This window comes from Bos indicus x Bos taurus, chromosome 13 (genome assembly GCF_003369695.1).
Source record: "Bos indicus x Bos taurus breed Angus x Brahman F1 hybrid chromosome 13, Bos_hybrid_MaternalHap_v2.0, whole genome shotgun sequence".
In the NCBI taxonomy this organism is placed as follows: Eukaryota; Metazoa; Chordata; class Mammalia; order Artiodactyla; family Bovidae; genus Bos; species Bos indicus x Bos taurus.
Genome location: NC_040088.1, coordinates 52,287,418 through 52,308,316, shown reverse-complemented (window position 1 = coordinate 52,308,316; position 20,899 = coordinate 52,287,418). Strand labels below are relative to the sequence as shown.

Genomic DNA, 20,899 nt, shown 5'->3' with positions numbered 1-20,899 from the left:
TTGCTTTGATTTGTATTTTTTGGATTACTCTTGAGTCTAGATGTTTTTCCCCCATGTTTCTTGAAGATGATTTTCTCTTTGTGAATTTATGTGTATTGCTCATATTTCTATCTAGAGTGTTTATCTTAAAAAAAAAATTATTCAAGACTATACTGTGATAGTTTTTACTAAGGCTTTGTTGCTAGTTTAATTTTAGATAAAGTCTTTCCAATCAACCATAGTAGAGGTATTGTTCTTCCTGTAATTTCAAGAGCTAAAAAAAAAAAAAAATCAATTAGAAAATTCAGACTGAGGCAAAGATGGTACCTAGAAAAATTATATCAACCAAATTTCCAAACAGGTGATGGCAGCTGAGGATTCCTCTTCCCATGGTCAATGTTTTCTCAGGAAGTTATCCTGAAGCAAGAAGTATACAGACCTTCGGTAGTGACCTCTCTGACTCAAATGCAAAGTCCATCTCAGGATTTTTAGTTGGGTTTTTGTGGGTTCCAGGGGTCCTGGTCTCAGGGTTTCAACTGTAAGATGGAGAGAAGAGGATGCAGGGGTAGAGACAGACAATGCACCTGAGTATGTTACGTCTTCACACACCTTTTGAGACATTTCAGGGTTGGCAGTCTTTTTAGCACAAACGTTCTCCTTGGATCTGTTTCCACTGACATACATATCAACTGTAGGTAAAAACAAAGCTGCCTATCACAGATGTTAAACAATGATTTGTTGAATGATTTTGCCGCTGCAGTTTCTACTCTGGGAGTGGTATTGAGTGTGCACATTTACATGACTCCTTTGGCATCATCAAAGTCACTTAGAAGGATGCTTTCATATGAGCAGATTTTCTGCAGTGACAAGAAACAGACGAGTATTTTTCTCTCTCCGTTTCACAGCTCTCGTCGACCAGCCACTGGCAGAAGTCACCATTCCTTCAGCTAAGAAATGCTGCTTTCCAAAATCCTTTGGCAAAATCTTCCAGAGATTTGTTTTTCTGCTTCTTCCTAATTTAGAAACAGTCTTCAAAGAGAGAAGAAAAAAAAAAAACTGACATATCAATGTGAGAAGAAACCAACTCATTTAATTCTGCATTTCTTTCACAGAAAGTTTCAGAATTTATCATCGACGACCAATAAATTGGACGAGATAGATCATTGTGGGGTAAAAGTCAACAAGAAAAGGTATACGCCAAGATTCAATTTTTTTTTAAACTGAAGAAACAACATGTGACACAAATTTAAGATTTTATTAAAATCATTTGTAAACTGACATAATATCTCAGCGGTGAAGGAAAACTTTGAACAAAGCAAAAATAATGAGTTGTGTGAATTAACAGAAGGGTGAACAGTGTTAAGTGTGGCATTTAAATGATTACATGATTTTAATTACTCTTTTCATAATAAGCAACTCTGTGAACATCTATTCAAGAAGTTGAAAGCTCTGCCTTCTATGGAACTTGCAGCTGAATTAAGGCTTTGTTCCTGCCTTGGGTAATTTTAAGAAAACAAATGGAAATGGTTCGAAGAACTTATAAAAAATCCACCACCTACTGAAAGAACTTAAGGTAAGGTGGTAAGCATTAGAAAGAGAAAAATAAAACAAACACATACACACAGAGTATTCACTTGTGAGACAGAAAAGAGAGAACAGAAGTAATGATGAGAGCAGTGACCGGAAGTCCAGTTCAGGCCGACCCCTTATTTATTCTTGGCTGCCAGGGGTTTCCGGCTGATCTTTTTCGATTTGTCATTATTTTTCTTCGGCGGTTCTGGGTTTGCCTGCATGTGTCTGCCGTAGAGGCTGAAAAGAAAGAGAAGGGAAACTGTGAGATCCACCTTGTGAACACAAGATATGCTTCTACTGGCAGATTTTCATCAACAGATTCATCTCCAGGCATATCGAGGGAGGCTACAAACACCACAAGGGCATTTTTGTTTCCTCTGGGTCATATGCTGGATTTACACATGTGCATACACACACACATGCACTCTCTCTCTCTCACTCACTCCATCATGCCATGAAGTCCAATTCCGGACCAGTCTCTTGGAATCATACACTCTGTGGGCTAAGGAAGAGAGACCAGGACTAGGAAAAACGTGAGGCTCAGCTTGGCCGCTCCAGACTGAAGCTCCACAGTTCGTGAGTGTTGGAATCAACAGTGACCAAAACTTGGCTGAATTGAAAAGACAGAGTGTCCCCTTAGTGCAAAGTGAGCAGCACGCCGGCCCAAGAGCCCTGGGGCTGGGTGATGCAACAGAGAGCGATGGTGTCCGAGCCTGCGCTGGCTGCTCACCCGTGATGGATGGCACTGGGGTGGCGACCACCCATCAATGCCACATTAATAAGCACCGCTGATTAAATGTTGACGAAGTGCCCTATAATCACAGCCACGGCATCCATCGCGGAGCAGAGCTGGCTCTGTGGCTGAGGGGACTGAACCTGATAGCAGACAGTAATTAATCGGTAATTTATGACTCATTCTGGTTAAACTAAATTAAAAGCCACCCAAAAGTGAAAACAGCTCAACCTTAACTTCCCTTGTTGCTGTAACTGTGTCCCCAAGAGAGGCCAGCGGGTGTGTCAGTGCTTCCCTAAGAGAGGCAATACCTGACCCCACACTGAACAGGGTGGACACAAACACTGACCTTCCTGTACAAGGCGCCCCGTCTTCCAGGACCCACGTGGGTAACTGACACCCTCTCCTGAACTTGGCGTACACTCATGCTCCCGATGACACTGATGCTGCGGTTGATGAGCTGAGGGACAGACCTGGTGCCTGGAGTTGTCCAGTTGGCGGGGCGCTTAGGCAAAGCTGGACTCTGAGTTTTGACAGGTCATACTGCAGTCTGCTTCTCCAGAGGCTTCCGAGCATCTCCTCGGAAGCAGGATCTACCACCAGTGGTCATGAACTTGGGTCTCTGTTCGCAAGAAGTCTAGAATGTGGAGTGTGGCAGCAGACAGACTTACAAGCTGAAGCATGTTGAGTCCAGCCAGGTGCTGGGAACATTCTCCAGATAAAGGGGAGCATCAAGGAGGAACTACATGTCCTCAACACATCACATCAGAGCCTGTAAGTTAGCATTTAACTCCTGTAGAAGTTCCCTTAGAGCAGGGGTCCCCAACCTCTCAGACCTCATATCTGATGATCTGAGATGGAGCGGATAGAGTAATAATAATGTGTACCATAAATGTAACATGTTTGACTCATCTGCCAACCACCATTCCCCTTACCCCACTGTCCGTGCAAAAACTGTCTTCCGTGAAACCAATCCCTGGTGCCAAAAAGGTTGGAGACTGCTGATAGAAGACTTCTGAATGGAGTCTAACTGAATGGAGAGGCAGGCCCAGTCCTGCCCAGCATCCACAGCAGAAACACCCCCAAGAGAACCTGCCATCCAGGAAAATGGATCTTTAAACCTACACATGGCCCCCTCCCTACACTTTTTAAGAAAACTGGAGTGCCATTGCTTTACATACTGTATTAGTTTCTGCTGTGCAGCAAAGTGAATCAGCTCCATATACATATGTCCCCTCTCTTGGATTTCTTTCCAAAGGTCACCACAGAGCACTGAGTAGAGTTCCCTGTGTTATATAGCAGGTTCCCACTAGCTATCTAGTTTACACATGGTAGTGTATGTCAATCCTCATCTCCCAACTCATCCCACCCTCCCTTCCCCGTGTGGTGTCCATTTGTTTGCTCACTCTGTGTCTCTATTTCTGCTTTGCAAATAGGTTCATTTGTACTATTTTTTTAGATTCCACATACATGCATTACCCCTACACTTTAAAAGGAGAAGTTGGTTCCCCTCAAAGTCTATGTTGTAGACATCTGGTAGTCCTGGATCCAGGCAAAGAAACATTGGCTTAGGCAGAAAGGAAGGTTCAGCCAATCCGGCTTTACCACTGTTACCAGTCGCACTCCCAGTGATGCTGCTGCAGCTGCTGCTAAGTCACTTCAGTCGTGTCCGACTTTGTGCAATCCCATAGACGGCAGCCCACCAGGCTCCCCCGTCCCTGGGATTCTCAAGGCAAGAACACTGGAGTGGGTTGCCATTTCCTTCTCCAATGCATGAAAGTGAAGTCGCTCAGTCGTGTCTGACTCTTAGTGACCCCATGGACCGTAGCCTACCAGGCTCCTCCGTCCGTGGGATTTTCCAGGCAAGAGTACTGGAGTGGGTGCCATTGCCTTCTCTGACTCCCAGTGATGTCCCTGTCCTAATTCCCCAGAACTTGCTGTTGTCACCTTACATGACCAAAGGGACTCTGCAGAGGAAATGGGGTTAAGGACCTTGAGGTGGAAAGATGGTTTTGCATTTTCTAGGGGGTTCCAACTTGTGCACCCCTTCCCCCACCCGATGCACCAGAATAGGGAGAGCAAACTGAGCCAAAGGAGAGCTGTGTGTTACATTCTTCACCTACATCAGACAAGCTGATCCTCCCATAGCGTCTGCCCCTCTCCTCCTCCTCCTCCAGGATGCTGCTTCCTAAAGATTAGCAGCTTAGAGCTACAGCCCGACGTGCACAAGGGGACCTGGGGGTGGGGGTGTGGCTCTGGTCTCCCAAGCTCCTCCCACCTGGCACGAAGCCAAGGTCTGACTGTTCTGAGCACCCACAAAGGCATCTATGGTCTCAGCATCTTCCACTGTAATCACTTTCTCACAGCTTCAGGGTCTCTCCTTTACTTTCCAAACTCATCACTATATTCATTCTTGCTCGCAGATAACATCCAACTTTAAGGATCACAAAAATCTGTAGATACACAGCTCCCTCGTTTGTGAACCTGGAAACCTGGTAAAGACTCAGGGGCTGGGAAAGTGGTATCAACAGAAATAAAGAGTTCAGAGGAGAGAGAAGAGATGAAAGACTCAATGAGGGCCTGCTACGCACCACATCCTGAACACGCAGGCACGGAAGGCTTCTTGGAAGGAGTGGCGGTGTTGCCAGGCCCTGACAATGGTCACGAAGCAAAGTCATTTCAGCAGGTGTGCCAAAGCTGCCTGGGGCTCAACGAGGCGCCTCTATTCAGGAAGGAACTAGAATGTTCCAACCTTTCATCGCCTGCCTTTTTAGACTCAGACCCCACTGTGTGCCTGGCCTTCCTGGGGCTACACAGCAAGCCACTCACTACAAAGGGTCGAGAGGGAGGCTGAAAAGTCTCAGTCTGCCACTTATGAGCTGTCAGTTTTAGGTACCTGATTAGCAAGCCTCATCCCCACCGTGCCTTCGTTTCTTCATCTGTTAAAGAAAAAATGATGTTGTTTTCTCATAGGGCGGCTGTAATGCTGAGGTAAGCTGAGCACCAGGGCATGACATGGGGTTAGAGTGATTAAATAAAGATAATTATGTGATTATTTCTCTAGGGCTTTTTCCTCCGAAAAATAACATGGAATTTTCTACAGACACCAAATCTCCAAGCATATATGGAAGAAAGGTTTGGGTCCTCTTTGAAGAAAGCGACTCAGGCTAAAGGCACTGTCCCACTTCCTCCATGAGTCACCAGCGGATGACTCTGCCCTGTGGATCCTCTCCCTGCTCCAGCTGTGTGCCAGATGACAGCGCGTTTCACTCTCATCTGTAGACTGGATCCATCAGAGCAATCATTCCCACCTGCAGACGTGGCTCTGGCCGGGCAGGAAGGACGAGCATCTCGGGGTCCCAAGTCTTGGATTCCCTCAGCTATTCATATTAGCCCTGGGGCCTCTGTTCAGTAAGTGTAGGGGGGCAGAATAATGGCCCCTCAAAATGTCCACATCCTGATCCCAGAGACCTTGGGATCTGTAACCTTATATTGCTAAAGGGACAGTGCAGAGCTGATTAAGGGCTTGAAAACAATTTTTCTTGGAGCTGCTTTAGACTGTTGCGTTAGTTTCTGCCGTACAGCAAAGCCAGTCAGTTACAGGTATTCATATATCCCTCCTTTTTTTGGATTTCCTTCCCATTTAGGTCACCACAGAGCACTGAGTAGAGTTCCTGAGCTCTACAGTAGGTTCTCATTAGCTGTCCATTTTATATGTAGTATCAATAGTGTGGATGTGTCATCCCAATCTCCCAATTCATCCCATCTTTTCTTCCCCCTTTGGTATCCATCTTTGTTCTCTACATCTTTGTCTCTATTTTTGCTTTGCAAACAGGTTCATAGATGGAGAGATGATCCTGGGTTATCTGGGTGGGGCCAACATAATCCCAGGCATCCTCTTAAGAGGGGAGGTGGGGGTGCTGGAGGGGCAGTCAGGGATGCGCAGATGCTGGCTTTGATGAAGGAGGAAGGGACTGCCAGTTGAGAACTACAAGCAGGCTCTAGACCCCAGAAAGGCAAGGAAACACATTCTTGCCTAGAGCCTCCAAAAGACGAAACCCTGCTGACACCTAAATTTCAGACTTCTGACTCCCAGAACTCTGACAGAATATATTTGTTCTGTTTTTGGCTGCTAGGTTGGTGTTGATGTTTAGTGGCTAAGTCATGTCTGACTCTTCTGCAACCCCATGTACTACAGCCTGCCAGGCTTCTCTGCCCATGAAATTTCCCCGGCAAGAACGCTGGAGTAGGTTGTCATTTCCTTCTCCAGGGGATCTTCCCGACCCAGGGATCCAACCCGAGCCTCCTGTGTTGGCAGGTGGATTCTTTACCACTGAGTCACCAGGGAAGCCCTTTTTGGCCACTAAGATCATCTTAATTTGTTATCAGCAGCAACAGGGAACCAATACAGTAACTGAATCTCTCTGGGGCTGTCTGTGAGGGATTTTACATAGTTTTAGCAGGAGAAATTTTCTTCTGGGGTAGCAACTCACTGACAAGAAAGAAAAGTTAAAAACTAAGTTGCAGAAAGGCCACAGAAGGAGAGTCTCCAAGGAAAAATGGGTGCTGTCTACCAGAAGAGGAGGAGGTGGGCAGGCCAACTATCCCCTCTCTGCTACAGTGAGACAGGATGGGCCCGGCTCCCTCTATGCGCTGAAGCTGATAGTCATGGTCCATGTTTGAAATGCAACCAGAATTTAATTCACAGAGGTGACAGTGACAAGATGGATAGCTCCATGCCGCTGAAAGGAGTTGTATCACGTGCAGTTATGCGCAGGGCCACATGGGGAGGCACCAGGTTGACTGGGAGGCAGAGGAGCCCAGGGGAGAGCAAAGCCCAGAGTCTTTACGGGTGCTTTCACAGGAAGGAATGGGTGAAACAGGGTAGGTGAATAATTTGATTAAAATCTCAGAGCCTAGAGCTAAAGAAGTGATCTCCAGTTGCCCAGTGCCTGGATCAGGGGGAATATTGGCTTGGTGCATCAGAGTTAGAGAAAAGAGGTGGTTAGGATTGGGGCTTGGGGTTGGTTGGCTTGGATATGAAAGGCATTCTAAAGGACAAACTCTTCGCTCCTCTGGGAATGAGGAGCATTCTCCCTCGCCAGCATCATTAAATACAGGAAGTGAAAAACAGGACTGATCTATGCAACCTGCAGCCTTCAGGATGGCTTTCTGTCCTCCTGACCTTTCCATACTCTCCTCTTATTATGTAACTTCCACCTCCTTGATCTTCGAAGATTTCAACTAACCTTGGATCCTGGCACAAAATGTTTCTTGATGAGCACATCCCCTCAGCGACCTGCTCAGGTGGTACCCATCATCTGGCCCTATAAGAGCCCTGGCTCACTGCATGGGGGATTCTGGAGGACAGTCCTGCGGCTTCAAGCATCTGCATTCCTGAACCCTGTTTGCTCCAAAGGACGTGTGACATTAAGCAGGTGACTAACTTGCCACAGTCTGATGTCTTCATCTGCAAAATGATGAAAACTGCTACCTTGAAGGGCTTGTGGGGGGAGATTAAATCAGACACGGACAGGGTCTTGTGTGCAGGCACAGAACAGCTGTTCCAGAGCAACAGCCATCACCTTTAACCTCTCGTGAAGGCCTAGGACCCAGGCTAAGCTGGCCAATTCCTCCTGCTTCCCAGACGCTGCCTCTGAGCACAGCCAGGAGTCCAGCTTTGCCATCTTGAGCTCGGGAAGGCTTCTGGGGGCACTGAAATCTGGTCATGCTAGTGGGAGAGCGCTGACAAGGAAGACTGGCTCCCCGTCACGGATGGGGCTGCAGCATCGGTCACCAGTGGGTGAGGTGATCAATTCAGAATACGGAGTGAACCTGTGGCACAGAGTCTTGGAAAATCTTCTCTCCTCTGAAAGCTGAGGTCTACAGAGGATGACGGGGAGATGTTCATGGAAGGAAAAAAACCAACAGAGAACCAGTTAAAGTGACAGGAAAGGATGAATTGTGCTCTGGAGTCTGATGAACAGACTTCTGACGGTGAAGAGAATCCTCAAAGGCGAGATGCCTATGGATGACCTGTGCTGTGGGTGACGAACGAGGCAGCATCACTTAGCTCCTCAGGGCTCGTCTGGTCCCTGTGGGAGTGGACCCTGACCAGAGCAGCTGTCTGTAGAATCCCAGCTGAAGATCGGCTCTGGAGGATTCATCATGAAATGATGCCGTGAACAGTAGAGGTCACCACCCTGGTCACTTGAGAGGCATCGTGTTAAAGCTGTCTGCACACTGGCTGCCGACACTCCGCACAACTCAACACCCCTGCCTGGTGACATCTAAGATGGCACAGCAAACAATTCCAGCCCACGAGAATGAGAATACATTTCTTTCTCAGCAAACATTATACTGAGTAGTAGTATGATATGCATGTTCTTCTATTATTCGTGGGTATATTTATTTAACATGGGCATAGTCATTTTGCGGGAAGAAAATCATTTGAGTTTTACTGTTTCTGTTCAATCCAAGGGTCTCGTGCAAGACCCTCACACCCCTTCATGACTGCAGCAATGAACACCACTGGGGACCGCATTTTTCCTTCTTGAAAATTTACCCCCCCACTCCCCCGGATCCAATGCACTATCCTTGTTCTTATTTTTTACCTGGACAATTCTATAGTCCTTGTGTTTTTGCTTTTAGCTCATTGTATTCTCTTCCTTAAACCGATCATCTGATTTTGTAGCTTCAATGAGTATCTCTGAGTATGAGCCCTCCGAGTCACTGCCATCTTCAACCCCTGCTACACCAAAACTCCCACTTGTACACTGAACCATTAAACCCAACCAAATGCACACAACAGTTCCCTACCCCAGCTCCTCAATGTCCCTCTAATGTCTCCAGACCTCCAGGATCAAAATGATGAAGTCATTCTGGCACCTGCCTCTTTTTTCAGTCACCCTATTAATCAAGTTTGATTACATCCTCCTCTATCTTAGAAATTCTGTCTGTGGCAAGGGAGGATCTGAAGCTCCAAGCAAAGCTATATGCGCCTTTTTTTCAGCTGAAAAGTGAACACAGCTTTCATCAGCTTCTCAAAAGGTTCACGACTCAATGGATTAATAAGATGCTTTATGGTACTTATTCTTATATCATCCTATGATTTTATTCATTCTCTTTTCCTTCTACCCTAAAATATGGCCATTGGATTAGTGTTAACAGGTTCCTTCTCGGTCTCCATTTTTTGGGCCATGCTGTGCAACTTACAGGATCTCAGATCCCCAACCTGAGATCGAACCCAGGTCCCCGCAGTGAAAACACCAAGTCCCAATCACTGGACCACCAGAGAATTCCCCCTTCCTGATCTCCTTGATAACAATTCCTTCCTTCCTTCAATGTGTCCTACACACAACGGACAGAATTCTCTTTCCTTGGTTTATGCGTGGCAAGCAGCATCCACTACCCGCAGGGTCAAGTACCCAGCCTGATATGTGACAGAGTATCCACTGAACATGCCACGTAATGCCTACCCAGCCAGATTTCATCTCTCTCTGTTCACTAGCAGACCAAATGCAGAAACCTAGTCTGGAGGAAGGCAGTGTAGAGTGCAGGAAAGGTAGGCTGAGTGTTAGCTTTGCCACTTATCAGCTCAGTAACCTTAGAGTCTGATATCATTCTGGAATCTCTGTTTATTGAAAACTGGGAATATCTGCATACTGCCTACACCTTGCAGGTGATTTGAAAAAACTTTTGAGTGCTAAACCCATCTAAGGCCTTTGTCAGCCAGGATTCCTTCTGGTCTCAGTTTTTGGCTGATTTGTGTAACTATTGCCTGGAATGCCCACCCTCCTCCTTTCTACAACTCAGATCTCATCCACATCTTCAGGCGTTTCACAGCTTTCTCTGCTCTGCCCCCTGTTCAATTTCTGCCTTCACAAAATACTGTGGTGTTTATTGAGATTTCATCGTTAAGTCCTCCAGAATAGACAAAGTAATTTCTGCTCTTGGCTGTTATTTCCAAGGACTAGTAGAGTGCCTTGATCAGGACACATGGTAAATATGGTCACCATGCAGTCAGCATTCACTACCACAACTAGCCAAGAAAGAAGGGCTTTCATTATGTTCATTTTCCAAACGAGGAAACTCAGGATTAGAAAAAGGTTCAGATCACCCCCAGGTAATGACCCCAAATTCTCTAGGCATTAAGTATACGGGCTTCCCTGGTGGCTCAGTGTAAAGGCTCTGTCTGCAATGCAAGAGACATGGGCTTGCTCCCTGGGTCAGAAAGAGTCCCTGAAGAAGGGAATGGCAACCCACTCCAGTATTCTTGCCTGGGAAATCTCATGGACAAAGGAGCCTGGTGGACTGCAGTCAGTGGGGTTGCCAGAGCTGGACAAGACTTAGCAACTAAACCACCAACCATCACCACCAGCACCATCTTTCTGGATTTCTCAGTTTTGTCCTCTTCATCAGCCTACCATTTCCTCAAGGGTGGGGACAGCAGACTTCACTTCTTTTGTATTCTACATGCGCAAGGCACTGCTGGAAGCACATTGTGTGCTATGTAAATATTATGTTTCAGAATGCCAGGTATATGAGAGGTACAATATGCTGTGCTGAAGTCATTTGCTCCTGTCATATGCCTCCCTCCTGTTGTTTTGGGTGTTTCCATGGAAAGTCCTTATACAGACCAAGAAAAGAACCAATTTGAAAACTCTCAGTATATGGCCAGTGACAATAATGGAGAGAAATCATTTTGTGTCTAATCTGTAATCTTATGGTAGGATGCTAAATTTAAAATCTCTGCAAATAAATCTGTGGACAAAGTGTGAAGCCCAGATTATTAATAAGCATTTGCCATATCTTTATTTATCCTATCTAGCAGCTTCTGAGGGGTTGGTGACAGAACCTTAGCACTTAAATTGCTGAGTCTTAAAGAAAAAAAGGGAACAGTTACCATATTCCCATGAGAAGTCTCATTAATTCAAAAGGCAATGATTTTTTTGAGATCAAACCTCCAAGAGATGGTTCTATGAAATTCACTAGCACCAGGAGGTGTCTTTCACATTCTCCATTAGAACCCTCACTGCTCTCTGCCCCCAACATATAGTGTAAAAAGAAATTATCAACACACATGTGTGCAAACAGCATCTGTATAAATAGCCAAGAAGAATCTGTAGCTGGCTTAGGACAGATATTAAAATCACAAAAAAATACAAAATGTGAGGCAGATTTTAAAAATACCCCATACATTCTAGACTAACTATCTGCCCCACTGGAGGAGAGAAATGAGGATTCTGGCAGAACAAAACTAACAATCTCATGCACAAAAGATGCTCATTAAACTTCATCATCCTGTCTACTCTAATGATGCTTTTACTTAATAAAAATTCCCCAAGCAGTTGCAAGGATATTAGGCAAGGTCTTTGGTTATGTATCAGAGGTCTGAGCTGTCACCAGCAAGCATGCAGTTCGGGGGGTAAGGCTCCCTGGGGAAGGAGCAAATACAGCTTTCACAGAATACATGCAGAGAAAAATCAATAACTGCAACTTGCTTCCCTGCTTAAGCATTTAAGAGAATAGGTAATCCTTTTAAATTAAACTGCAAAGTGCTAAATGTTGCAATTTCCAGAATAAACTAAAAAACAAAGGAAAACAGGAGGAAGAGCATTCTTGTAAGTTTTCTAAGCAAGCTACTTCCTTAATAGACTCCAGACCTGGAGTACTGAAGAATATTTTTTATGAAAAGAATTATTTTGAGATATTATTACATTGAGGCTGCATAGGTGTCTATGTGTTGGTAATACACAAACCTATTTATAGATACAAGGAAGGAAGTGACAAGCATTTCTTTATTTTGTTGTTGTTTTCTATTTTTTGACTGTGCCACGTGGCATAGCATGTAGGACCTTAGTTCCCTGACCAGTGATCGAACCTCTGAGCCCTGCAATAGAAGTCCATTAATCAATGGACTGCCAGGAAGTCCCAAGAAATTATTTCTATTACATGCATGTAATACCACCAAAAATTATTCCTAAGAAAACATTACTATTAAAATTCACAATCTTGATATGCATATGTGTAACTGATTTACCTTGCTATACACCTGAAACAGCACTATAAATCAACTACAGTCCAACACAAATTAAAAAAAAATTCACTAACTAGAATCTGGCTCTCAAAAGCTAAACAGTAATTATCTAATAGATCCCTTAACATGGGCAGCTAGATGATAATTCTATATAATCACAAATTATTGCCTCTGTCCACATTATACAACCCATTTTAAATTTCATGTCCAGTCAATACAGAGTTGGCTGGAGAGAGATGAGAGTTGGTGCAAGAATGAGGTATGACCCCAAAACTTAAAGGCAGAAAGGCTGCCCTCTGTGTGTTAAATGATCACGTCAACACAAATGAACCAAAGCAGAACTCAGAAAGTCTTCCCAAGAAACATCAGCACAACTCAGGCCAGCAAGATTTGATTAGAAGCCAGCCAAAGGAACGAACAAAGCTGGAGAGAGACCCTGTGCATCAGAAGAGCGGTGGTGTGCTTCAGCAACTCCAGCAGTGGAGTAGATGCAGGCAGTGGGCGTCTGTGGGACCCCGCTGGGAGTTCTGTGGGCACCTCGATAATGTCTGTAAGTGCAGGAAGAGGAAATAAATATGGTGCCACTGTAACCCTTCCAAGGCTTCAGGGTACAGCTGGGGCCACCTCCCTGCCTTCTGCCATGACCCTCCATGTTCCCAATCTCCAGCACACGGGCAAACAAATTAGGCCTCTGTCCATTTCTGAGGTCCGTACTTCTATTCCCTTTGTTCAGAATGCTTCTCTATCCCTGTTGTAGAGGTTACGGAAAGGACGCAGAGAACTTCAATAACTTTGGTTTCAAAACAATTCAGTCTCAACCCTCTCCCTTTACTCTGGGTGTAGACACTGGTTCGCACATGAGCCTGTGGCCAACCTGGGCCAACCACAGAAAGACCCAAGATCTTACCTCAAGCTATTGGGAAGAAGAGCCCTTTCTTTTGAGTTGAACTAGGAGCCTAGATCTGCTGCTGGCCATGGTGGCATCTGAGAAGAGAGCTTGCCTGGCAAAGAAACCAGCAGGCAAAGCAGAACTGCAAGATGGAGGGAAATGGAGTCCAGAGACATTGAGCCCATGCTCATGCCATGCCTTAAAAAACCTATTTACTGTACTGCTGGATTATTAGTAATATAAATTTCTTCTAACGCTTTGTGTTTGTTGCATTCCAAGAACACTGAGCCCTGAATGACACATCACTCTGATCTACTTCAAATGTGAGACTTTTTTTGCCCGCATTCTCTCTCTTTAACCACATTCGTTTCCTTCATACCACAGTCACAATATAATGATTTTGATTATTATTAATTGTTTGCCACCTCCTTTAATGGAAGATGAACTCCAAGGACAGGCATCCTGTCTTCACTAGTATCCCCTCTGACCGGTGCACCACAGGCACATGACGATTGTTTGCCGACTGACTGAAGCACCCATCACTGCACTTAGTAGGGTGCACTGCAACATCCAGCTCCCCGAGTCTCCTACCAGCCGGGTCATTAGTGCCTCTGAGGCAGGAGCTGTCTTAATCCTTTTGTTTCTCCAGTGCTGGCCACACACTAGCCACCAAATAAAAATCTACGAGTGGACTGAAAGAATATATTTTAAAAAAATATTCTCAATTGTAGGATAATTACTTTATAGTGCTGTGATGGTTTCTGCCATACGGCAATATGAACTGCCACAGATGTATGTATGTCCCCTCCCTCTTAAAGCCCCCCTCCCTCCCCATCCCTCCTCTAGGGTTGTCACAGAGCACCAGCGTTGAGCTCCCTGCATCACACAGCAGACTCCCACTGGCTCTCTGTTTTACATATGGCAATGTGTATGTTCCAATGCTAATCTCTCAAATCGTCCCGCCCTCTCCTTCCCCTGCTGTGTCCAAAAATGTGTCGTTTATGTGTGTGTCTCCTTTGCTGCCGTGCAGGCAGGATCATCAGTACTGCCCCGAAAGAGTATCTTAGCTGAGGAACATTTCCTGATTCGTCCCTTAATTCCACACTCATCAAGTGACGATTGACATGCTTCCCATGCAGAGGTGTTCACTGTGAAAACAAGTGCTGTGTACGCCAAGGCAAGTCTTTTAGTCTTCAGGGGCAGTTTTCCTCTGTTAACAAAATTCCGGGCCCCCACATAAACTTCTTCTGCTGTTTTCCCAGGTCTCTGAGGCTTGGAGAGCTGAGAGTGGAGGTGCAGTAAATGCATCATGGTGCCATTTTGTAACGCTGCTTGGGAGCCGTCCATTCTTCTCTTGTGGAGATTCTCGTCTTAAAAAAATGTTTAAAAGTTTTTTTTTGCTGTGGACCATTTTTTAAAGCCTTTATTGAATTGTTGTAACACAGCTTCTGTTGTTTATGTTCTGTTTTCTTGGCCATGAGGCATATGGGATCTTAGCTACCCAACCAGGGATTGAACCTGCAGCCCCTGCATTGGAAGGCAAAGTCTTAACCACTGGACCACAAGGGAAGTGCTGGAGGGTCCCTCTCAAAATACTGTGTGACCAGGGGTTTTCATTCAATTTCTTTCCAGCACAGTAGGTTTTATTGAATATTAACCATCATTTGATATTAGCAAGAACTAGCCAAGTACAGGAATAGCTTAACACAGAGGATTAAGTCAAAATGAACAGTATAAAAACGCTGGGGATTTCTTCCTTTCCTTTGGACAAATTAAACATCAGAATAAATTTTTATTATCCTGGAAAGATGGGAGTTTTTTGAGCCACACGTGGTTCCTTCAGGAAAGGCTTGGTGTTCACGAACTTTTAAGTTATTAAGCTAGTGACTGTACCAGCCAAACGCAGCCAGCACACGCTATACACCAGCATTTCCACAGGAAGCTTCTGCGGCATTTTCTGTATTAACTCATTTAAGCCTGAACAAAAGACATCACGGAGGGCTGCACAGCTGTCCTGTGGGTCTAGATATAAATGACGCGCAACTGGAACACCTGTGTCCAAACGGCGAAGCTTCAGCTTTGTCTTTGTTTTTCAGACACAGACCAATGGTGAAGCGTATCTACAGGTATTGTTACTCATCCTCCTCTTCCTCTCGGTGGCTGTTAATGCGGACTCCCTGCTTCCAGGGCCCTCCTCCCCTCTCAGCCCAGGTGATCGGATGATGCGACACTGGCAGGAGACTCAAGGCCAAGTCAACGGAGAGCGAGCCATCTCTAAGTGCTAGTCTATACAGGTTTCAGGGTGCATGGCAGACAATACTGACTCAGGAGGCAGAAGGCTTTGGAATTAATCCACGGACTAAGGTAATTTGTGCTTTCCTAGATAGGAAATGGGGCATTTGGACTTAAACAGGGGTGGGAGTCATCTGGTATATGCACTGCCACCCTCCCGCCCCTCGCCTTGTACACCGACTGGGCATTCACTCAGAATGCACCCAGAACCTACTTAGATCACACCCTATGGGCAATGCCTGGTCACGGTTGGGCATCTGAATGGAACCTGCACGTTGTATGTATGAAACATGTTTAGGACTTTGCTTACATTAAAACTCATTTACTCTTAGGAAAAACCACATACAGTGAAACCTATCTCCAAGGTTCCTCTTATGTTCAGGTTAGATTACAGCGTGATGCCTGAGATTTTAAGCAGCCCTGTATTATCTGCCTCTCCTCCATGTCCACTAGATAGTCTGTGAGGTTATGTTCCACTTACACAGTGAAGAGAATAAAAAAAAAATAATAATAACCTTAGAAGTCAAAACCAGAAAGCAAGCATCTACCTACAGATGGATGTAGCCGTGAGGTTCTTGCCAGGTGGACTTCAGGAAGCAGCAGCTAAAGTCAATTCTAGTCATTGTCTCTTGTCGCTTCTTCCCTCATCTAAGCTGGGCTCTATCTGAAGCGCCAAACCCTGCCATCCCTGGAACATGGCATGTCAAGATGACTGTGCTTTCCTTCCATTCCTGATTGCAATATTTTATACTAGTGGCCAGAGGTTGGCAGTAGAGGAGAAGCCAGGCTTTTGCAGCAAAGAAACAAAACAAATTACACGTATTCACACACATATGTGGAATCTAGAAAAATGGTACAGGTGATCTTACTTGCAAAGCAGAAGAAGAGACAGATGTAGGGAACAAACCTATGGATACCAAGGGGAAATGGTGGGTAGGATAAACTGGTAGACTGGAACTGACATATATACACTATGGATATACCATGTATAAAATAGATAACTAGTGAGAACCTACTGCATAGCACAGGGAAGGCTACTCAATTCTCTGTGGGGACCTAAATGGGAAGGAAATCCAAAACAGAGGGGATATATGTAAACGTAGAGCTGATTCACTTTGCTGTACAGTAGAAACTAACACAACATTGTAAAGCAACCACACTCCAATGAAAACATATCAAAAACTAGACTGGATGTATGTTTATGTATAACTCATTCATTTTGCTGTACACCTAAAACTAATACATCACTATAAATCAACTACATTCCAATAAAATCTTTTTTAAGATATAGAAAATCAACATAACCCCCAAAATGGTGCCTGGGAATTAGCCCAACAACTGGGGAAGAGAATAATGGAGAAAAACATCTATGAGAGCTCAATAATAGAAGAGCCTTTGGATCCCCATCTTCCTTGAGCTTTGAGTTCTACAGCAAAAACATACTCCAAAAAGGAATGGAGGATTAAAAAAAGTAATTGTAGCTTTGACATACTCAGCAGATTTAATACATGTCATCCCGTTCCTCCTGGTTTTGTTTTTTTTTTTTAATCAGATTTTTAAGAGTTTCAGAGAAATTTATAGTCATCAAGTGCAAAAAGGTTAAAAATTAAGATGTCTGTGGCTTCCGCTGGATGTTAAAAATGGTCTACTGGAGAATTCCGTGCACCAGCCATGAATCTGGGTGGGGGTCCTGGGAATGTGGGGGGAGGCGAGGACTCTCCCCATGGGGCTCCAGCTTTAGTTGCCTGATGGCCTTGTTGGGCCCTCAAGTCTCAGAGCAAAACCGTGGCTGTGGGTGGAGAGAGAAGAGCTTGTCACAACAGACCTTTTCATCCAAGAATCGCAAGTGTTTCATCTAGGAATCGCACCCACCAAACACTCCTGGAAGGTGTTAGTGCTAAGCACAGACGGTGGAAGTGAGGCAGAAGTAGAAGCGTGAGGTGGAGGTGCCAGAGGCCGGGGGTTTCTGCAAAACCGGCCTGGTGCTGCTCTTTTGTCACAGCTTCTGGCTCAGGCAGACCCTGCTGTACTGGGCTTCAGAGAAACTGCCTTTTCTATAAACTGAAGATTTGCAGCAACCCCACATACAGCAAGTCTATTAGTGCCCTTTTCCTAATAGCGTTATTTTTTAATTTTTAGTTTTTTTGGCCATGCTGTGTGGCATGTGAGATCTTAGTTCCCCAACCAGGGATTGAACCTACATTGGAAGTGCAGAGACCTAACCTCTGGACTGCCTGGGAAAAGTGAAAGTATTAGTTATGGACTGTAGACCCACCAGGCTCCTTTGTCCATGGGATTCTCCAGCCAAGAATACTGGAGTGGGTTGCCATTCCCTTATCCAAGGGGATCTTCCTGACTCAGGGATCGAACCCAGGTCTCCTGCACTACAGGCGGATTCTTTACTGTCTGAGCCACCAGGGAAGCCTGGACTGCCAGGGAAGTCTCCCCAGATTTAAATAAAGGGGTGCTTGTGTGTGTGTGTGTATACATTTTTTTTTTTAAACCATAATGCTATCACACTCTTTACAATGTCAACATGACTTTTATATGCACTGGGAAACCAAACATCAAGGGACTCACTTTATTCAGATATTTGCTTTATTGTGGGGTGCAGTATGGTCATGATATGGCCACGTGATGATACTTGGGATCACAAAGGGAACATGTACTCAACAGTTATTTCAAATATTAGAAAACAACGTTCTGTTACAAATGACTCGAACTGACCTATCTTCGCATGGAAAAATACTCCCCCCTGAATAGCTGTTAATCAAGAAGATTTCTGCCCGACATGTATTGCCTGGAATGGTAAAAACAAGCCCCTCTTAGTCAGCCTACTGAATACCTACAGTGAGTTCATTTTTCCTCTCATAAATATTTCAGAAAGCTATTTTTAAAGTCTTATTTTTAAACACATATTAGTCCTTCCAATTTGTGGAGACATATTCTCTACTTTCACGTATGTAGAGCATAGCTCGGTACAAAATAGGAGATTCACAAAGGTTAACTTTAAATTTTCTAGGAGCCACATTAAAAAAGGAAAAAGAAATGGATGAAATCAAGTTTAGGAATATATTTAATTTAACCCAATAGATCCAAAATATGATCATTTCAATGGGTAATCTGTATCAACATGGTAAATGATCTATTTTATTCCTAATCTAAGGATAAATGATTTAGTAAGTATACCATATAAATTTAATGATTTCTTTTTTGGTTCTAAGTGTCTTTGAAATCTGGTGAGTATTTGAAAACCCTGATAGCATATCCCAACCAGACAAGCTGTAGTTCAAGGGCTCAAGAGTCACATGTTATTAGCAGCTACCATGCTGCAGAACACAGATAGAGACCATTTGAAAATGGTGCAATCGAGCCAGCTTTGTACTTAGATGAAAGACATTGTGAAAGCTGATGGACCCTTTCTTGACACATGGTTACTTTTAATGTTTTAAGAAAAGTAAGGATGGAAATATGTATATATGTTTTATAAATATACATAAAAGTGTATATATATGTATTTTTAAGAGTTATTCCATTTACCTAGAGGGTGTTCCAATACGTTTGTAGTAGTTGTGGTGAGTATGAGCCTGGAAAGGTCATCAGGCCGACAAATAGAACTCCTAAAGCCTGTGGTCAGTCCACTTCTTCCCCAATGCAAGAAAACATAAAAACAACTGTAAGGGCCAAAGAAACTCAGCAAGCAGCTGGGGACAGGGCACCAAGTAGACCTTCACTAAAAGGGGCTCAAGCAGCAGCAACAGCTCTAGACCATGTGGGTTCAGGAGTTTTGCTGCATCCCAGGCAAGCCTGACTTCCTCACTGAGCTGTGTTCCATTCACTCATTTATTTGCCACACCACACGGCATGCATGCAGGATCTTAGTTCTCCAACCAGGGATCGAACCTGTTGCCCTGTAGTGGAAGCACAAAGTCCTACCCACTGGTCCACCAGGGAAGTTCAGCTGTGCTCTTTTAACATTTTTTTTCTGCATTAGGGTAAAGCCAATTAACAATGTTGTGACAGTTTCAGGTGAACAGTGAAGGGACTCAGCCATACACATACAAGTATCCATCCTTCCCCAAACTCCTCTCCCATTCAGGCTGCCACTGAACCTTGAGCAGCATTCCCTATGCTACACAGTAGGTCCTTTAACCAGTTAAAATTTTGTTATTCATTTTAAACATAGCTGTGTGTACACGTCTGTCCCTTCACCCCTCACCCTCGCTGCTTTCCCCTCATGACCCCCGGTGGCGAGCTTCTCTAGACCGAGCAGCCCACCCCCGACCCCTTGGCCCACAGGTCGGGGTGGGGCCCAGGAGACAGAGCAGGGTGAAGGGCCAGAGTCTGAATTCAGTATTTGCCCCTGAAAAAAAAAGCGTACCGAGTGGAATAAGTCAGAGAAGGAGAAATATCTTTTGACATCCCTTATATGTGGAATCTAAAAAGAAATGATACATATGAACTTACTTACAAAACAGAAAGAGACTCACAGACTTAGAGAAACAACTTATGGTTGCTGGGGGGAAGGCACAGGGAGTTTGGGATGGACATGTACATGCTGCTATATTTAAAATGGATAACCAAGAGGTTGAGAGAGTCATTTCCTAGGCAGGTTGATAAGGAGTCTAGGGGTCCCCAAAGAGAGAGGGGTCTGGAATTCTCAAGGAGGAAGAAAGGACAAACTTTTTTTCTTTCTCCACATTCCTTAGGATTATATACCAATGATGTATCCTGCCTAAGGACAGTCTTTGGATTCAACCTTCTGTTATCTTAAAATGTTAATTATGGGAGTAGACCTGGTCTTTACAAGGATGTATCTTGCCTGAGGACAGTGTTATCTTAAAATGTAAATTATGGGAGTAGGTCTGATGAGGTCTTTACAACCTCCAGACATTCTTTGGATTCACTGGAGAGTATATAACTTCATTGTTAACACTAGCAAGCGGGTACTCTTTCTGCCCCCTTCTGATGCCTATGTCAGAAGCTTTCTCTATCTCCTTTATACTTTAATAAAACTTTATTACACAAAAGCTCTGAGCGATCAAGCCTCGTCTCTGGCCCCGGATTGAATGCTTCTCCTCCGGGGGCCAAAAATCCCGGTGTATTCACATGATTCAACAACAACCTTTCAAGGTCCTACTGCATACAGCACATGGTGATCAATGTTATCCGACAGCTTGGATGAGAGGGGAGTTTGGGGGAAAATCAATACATGTATACGGATGGCTGAGTCCCACAGCTGTTCACCTGAAACTACCAGAACATTGTTAATCAGCTATACCCCAACACAAACTAAAAATTTTAAAATAGTAAAAAAAAAAAAGAAGGTTAAAAAAATAACTGGTGGCTGGGTAACCTTGGAGAACTTAACTTCTCTGAGCATGCTTTCTTATAT

The 20,899-nt window shown here is 44.5% G+C and overlaps 1 protein-coding gene across 2 annotated transcripts in view; it reads right to left on the bottom strand.

Annotated features, from left to right (window-relative positions):
* Positions 1 to 1,049: 1,049 nt before the first annotated feature.
* Positions 1,050 to 20,899, bottom strand: part of RSU1 (Ras suppressor protein 1) — a 213,631-nt gene continuing 193,781 nt past the window's right edge. For both annotated transcript variants that reach the window (XM_027559851.1, XM_027559852.1), the window contains one exon: positions 1,050 to 1,788. In XM_027559851.1, coding sequence (XP_027415652.1) covers positions 1,686 to 1,788 — 103 coding nt within the window. In that variant the 3' untranslated portion in view covers positions 1,050 to 1,685. The remainder of the gene's footprint in view (positions 1,789 to 20,899) is intronic.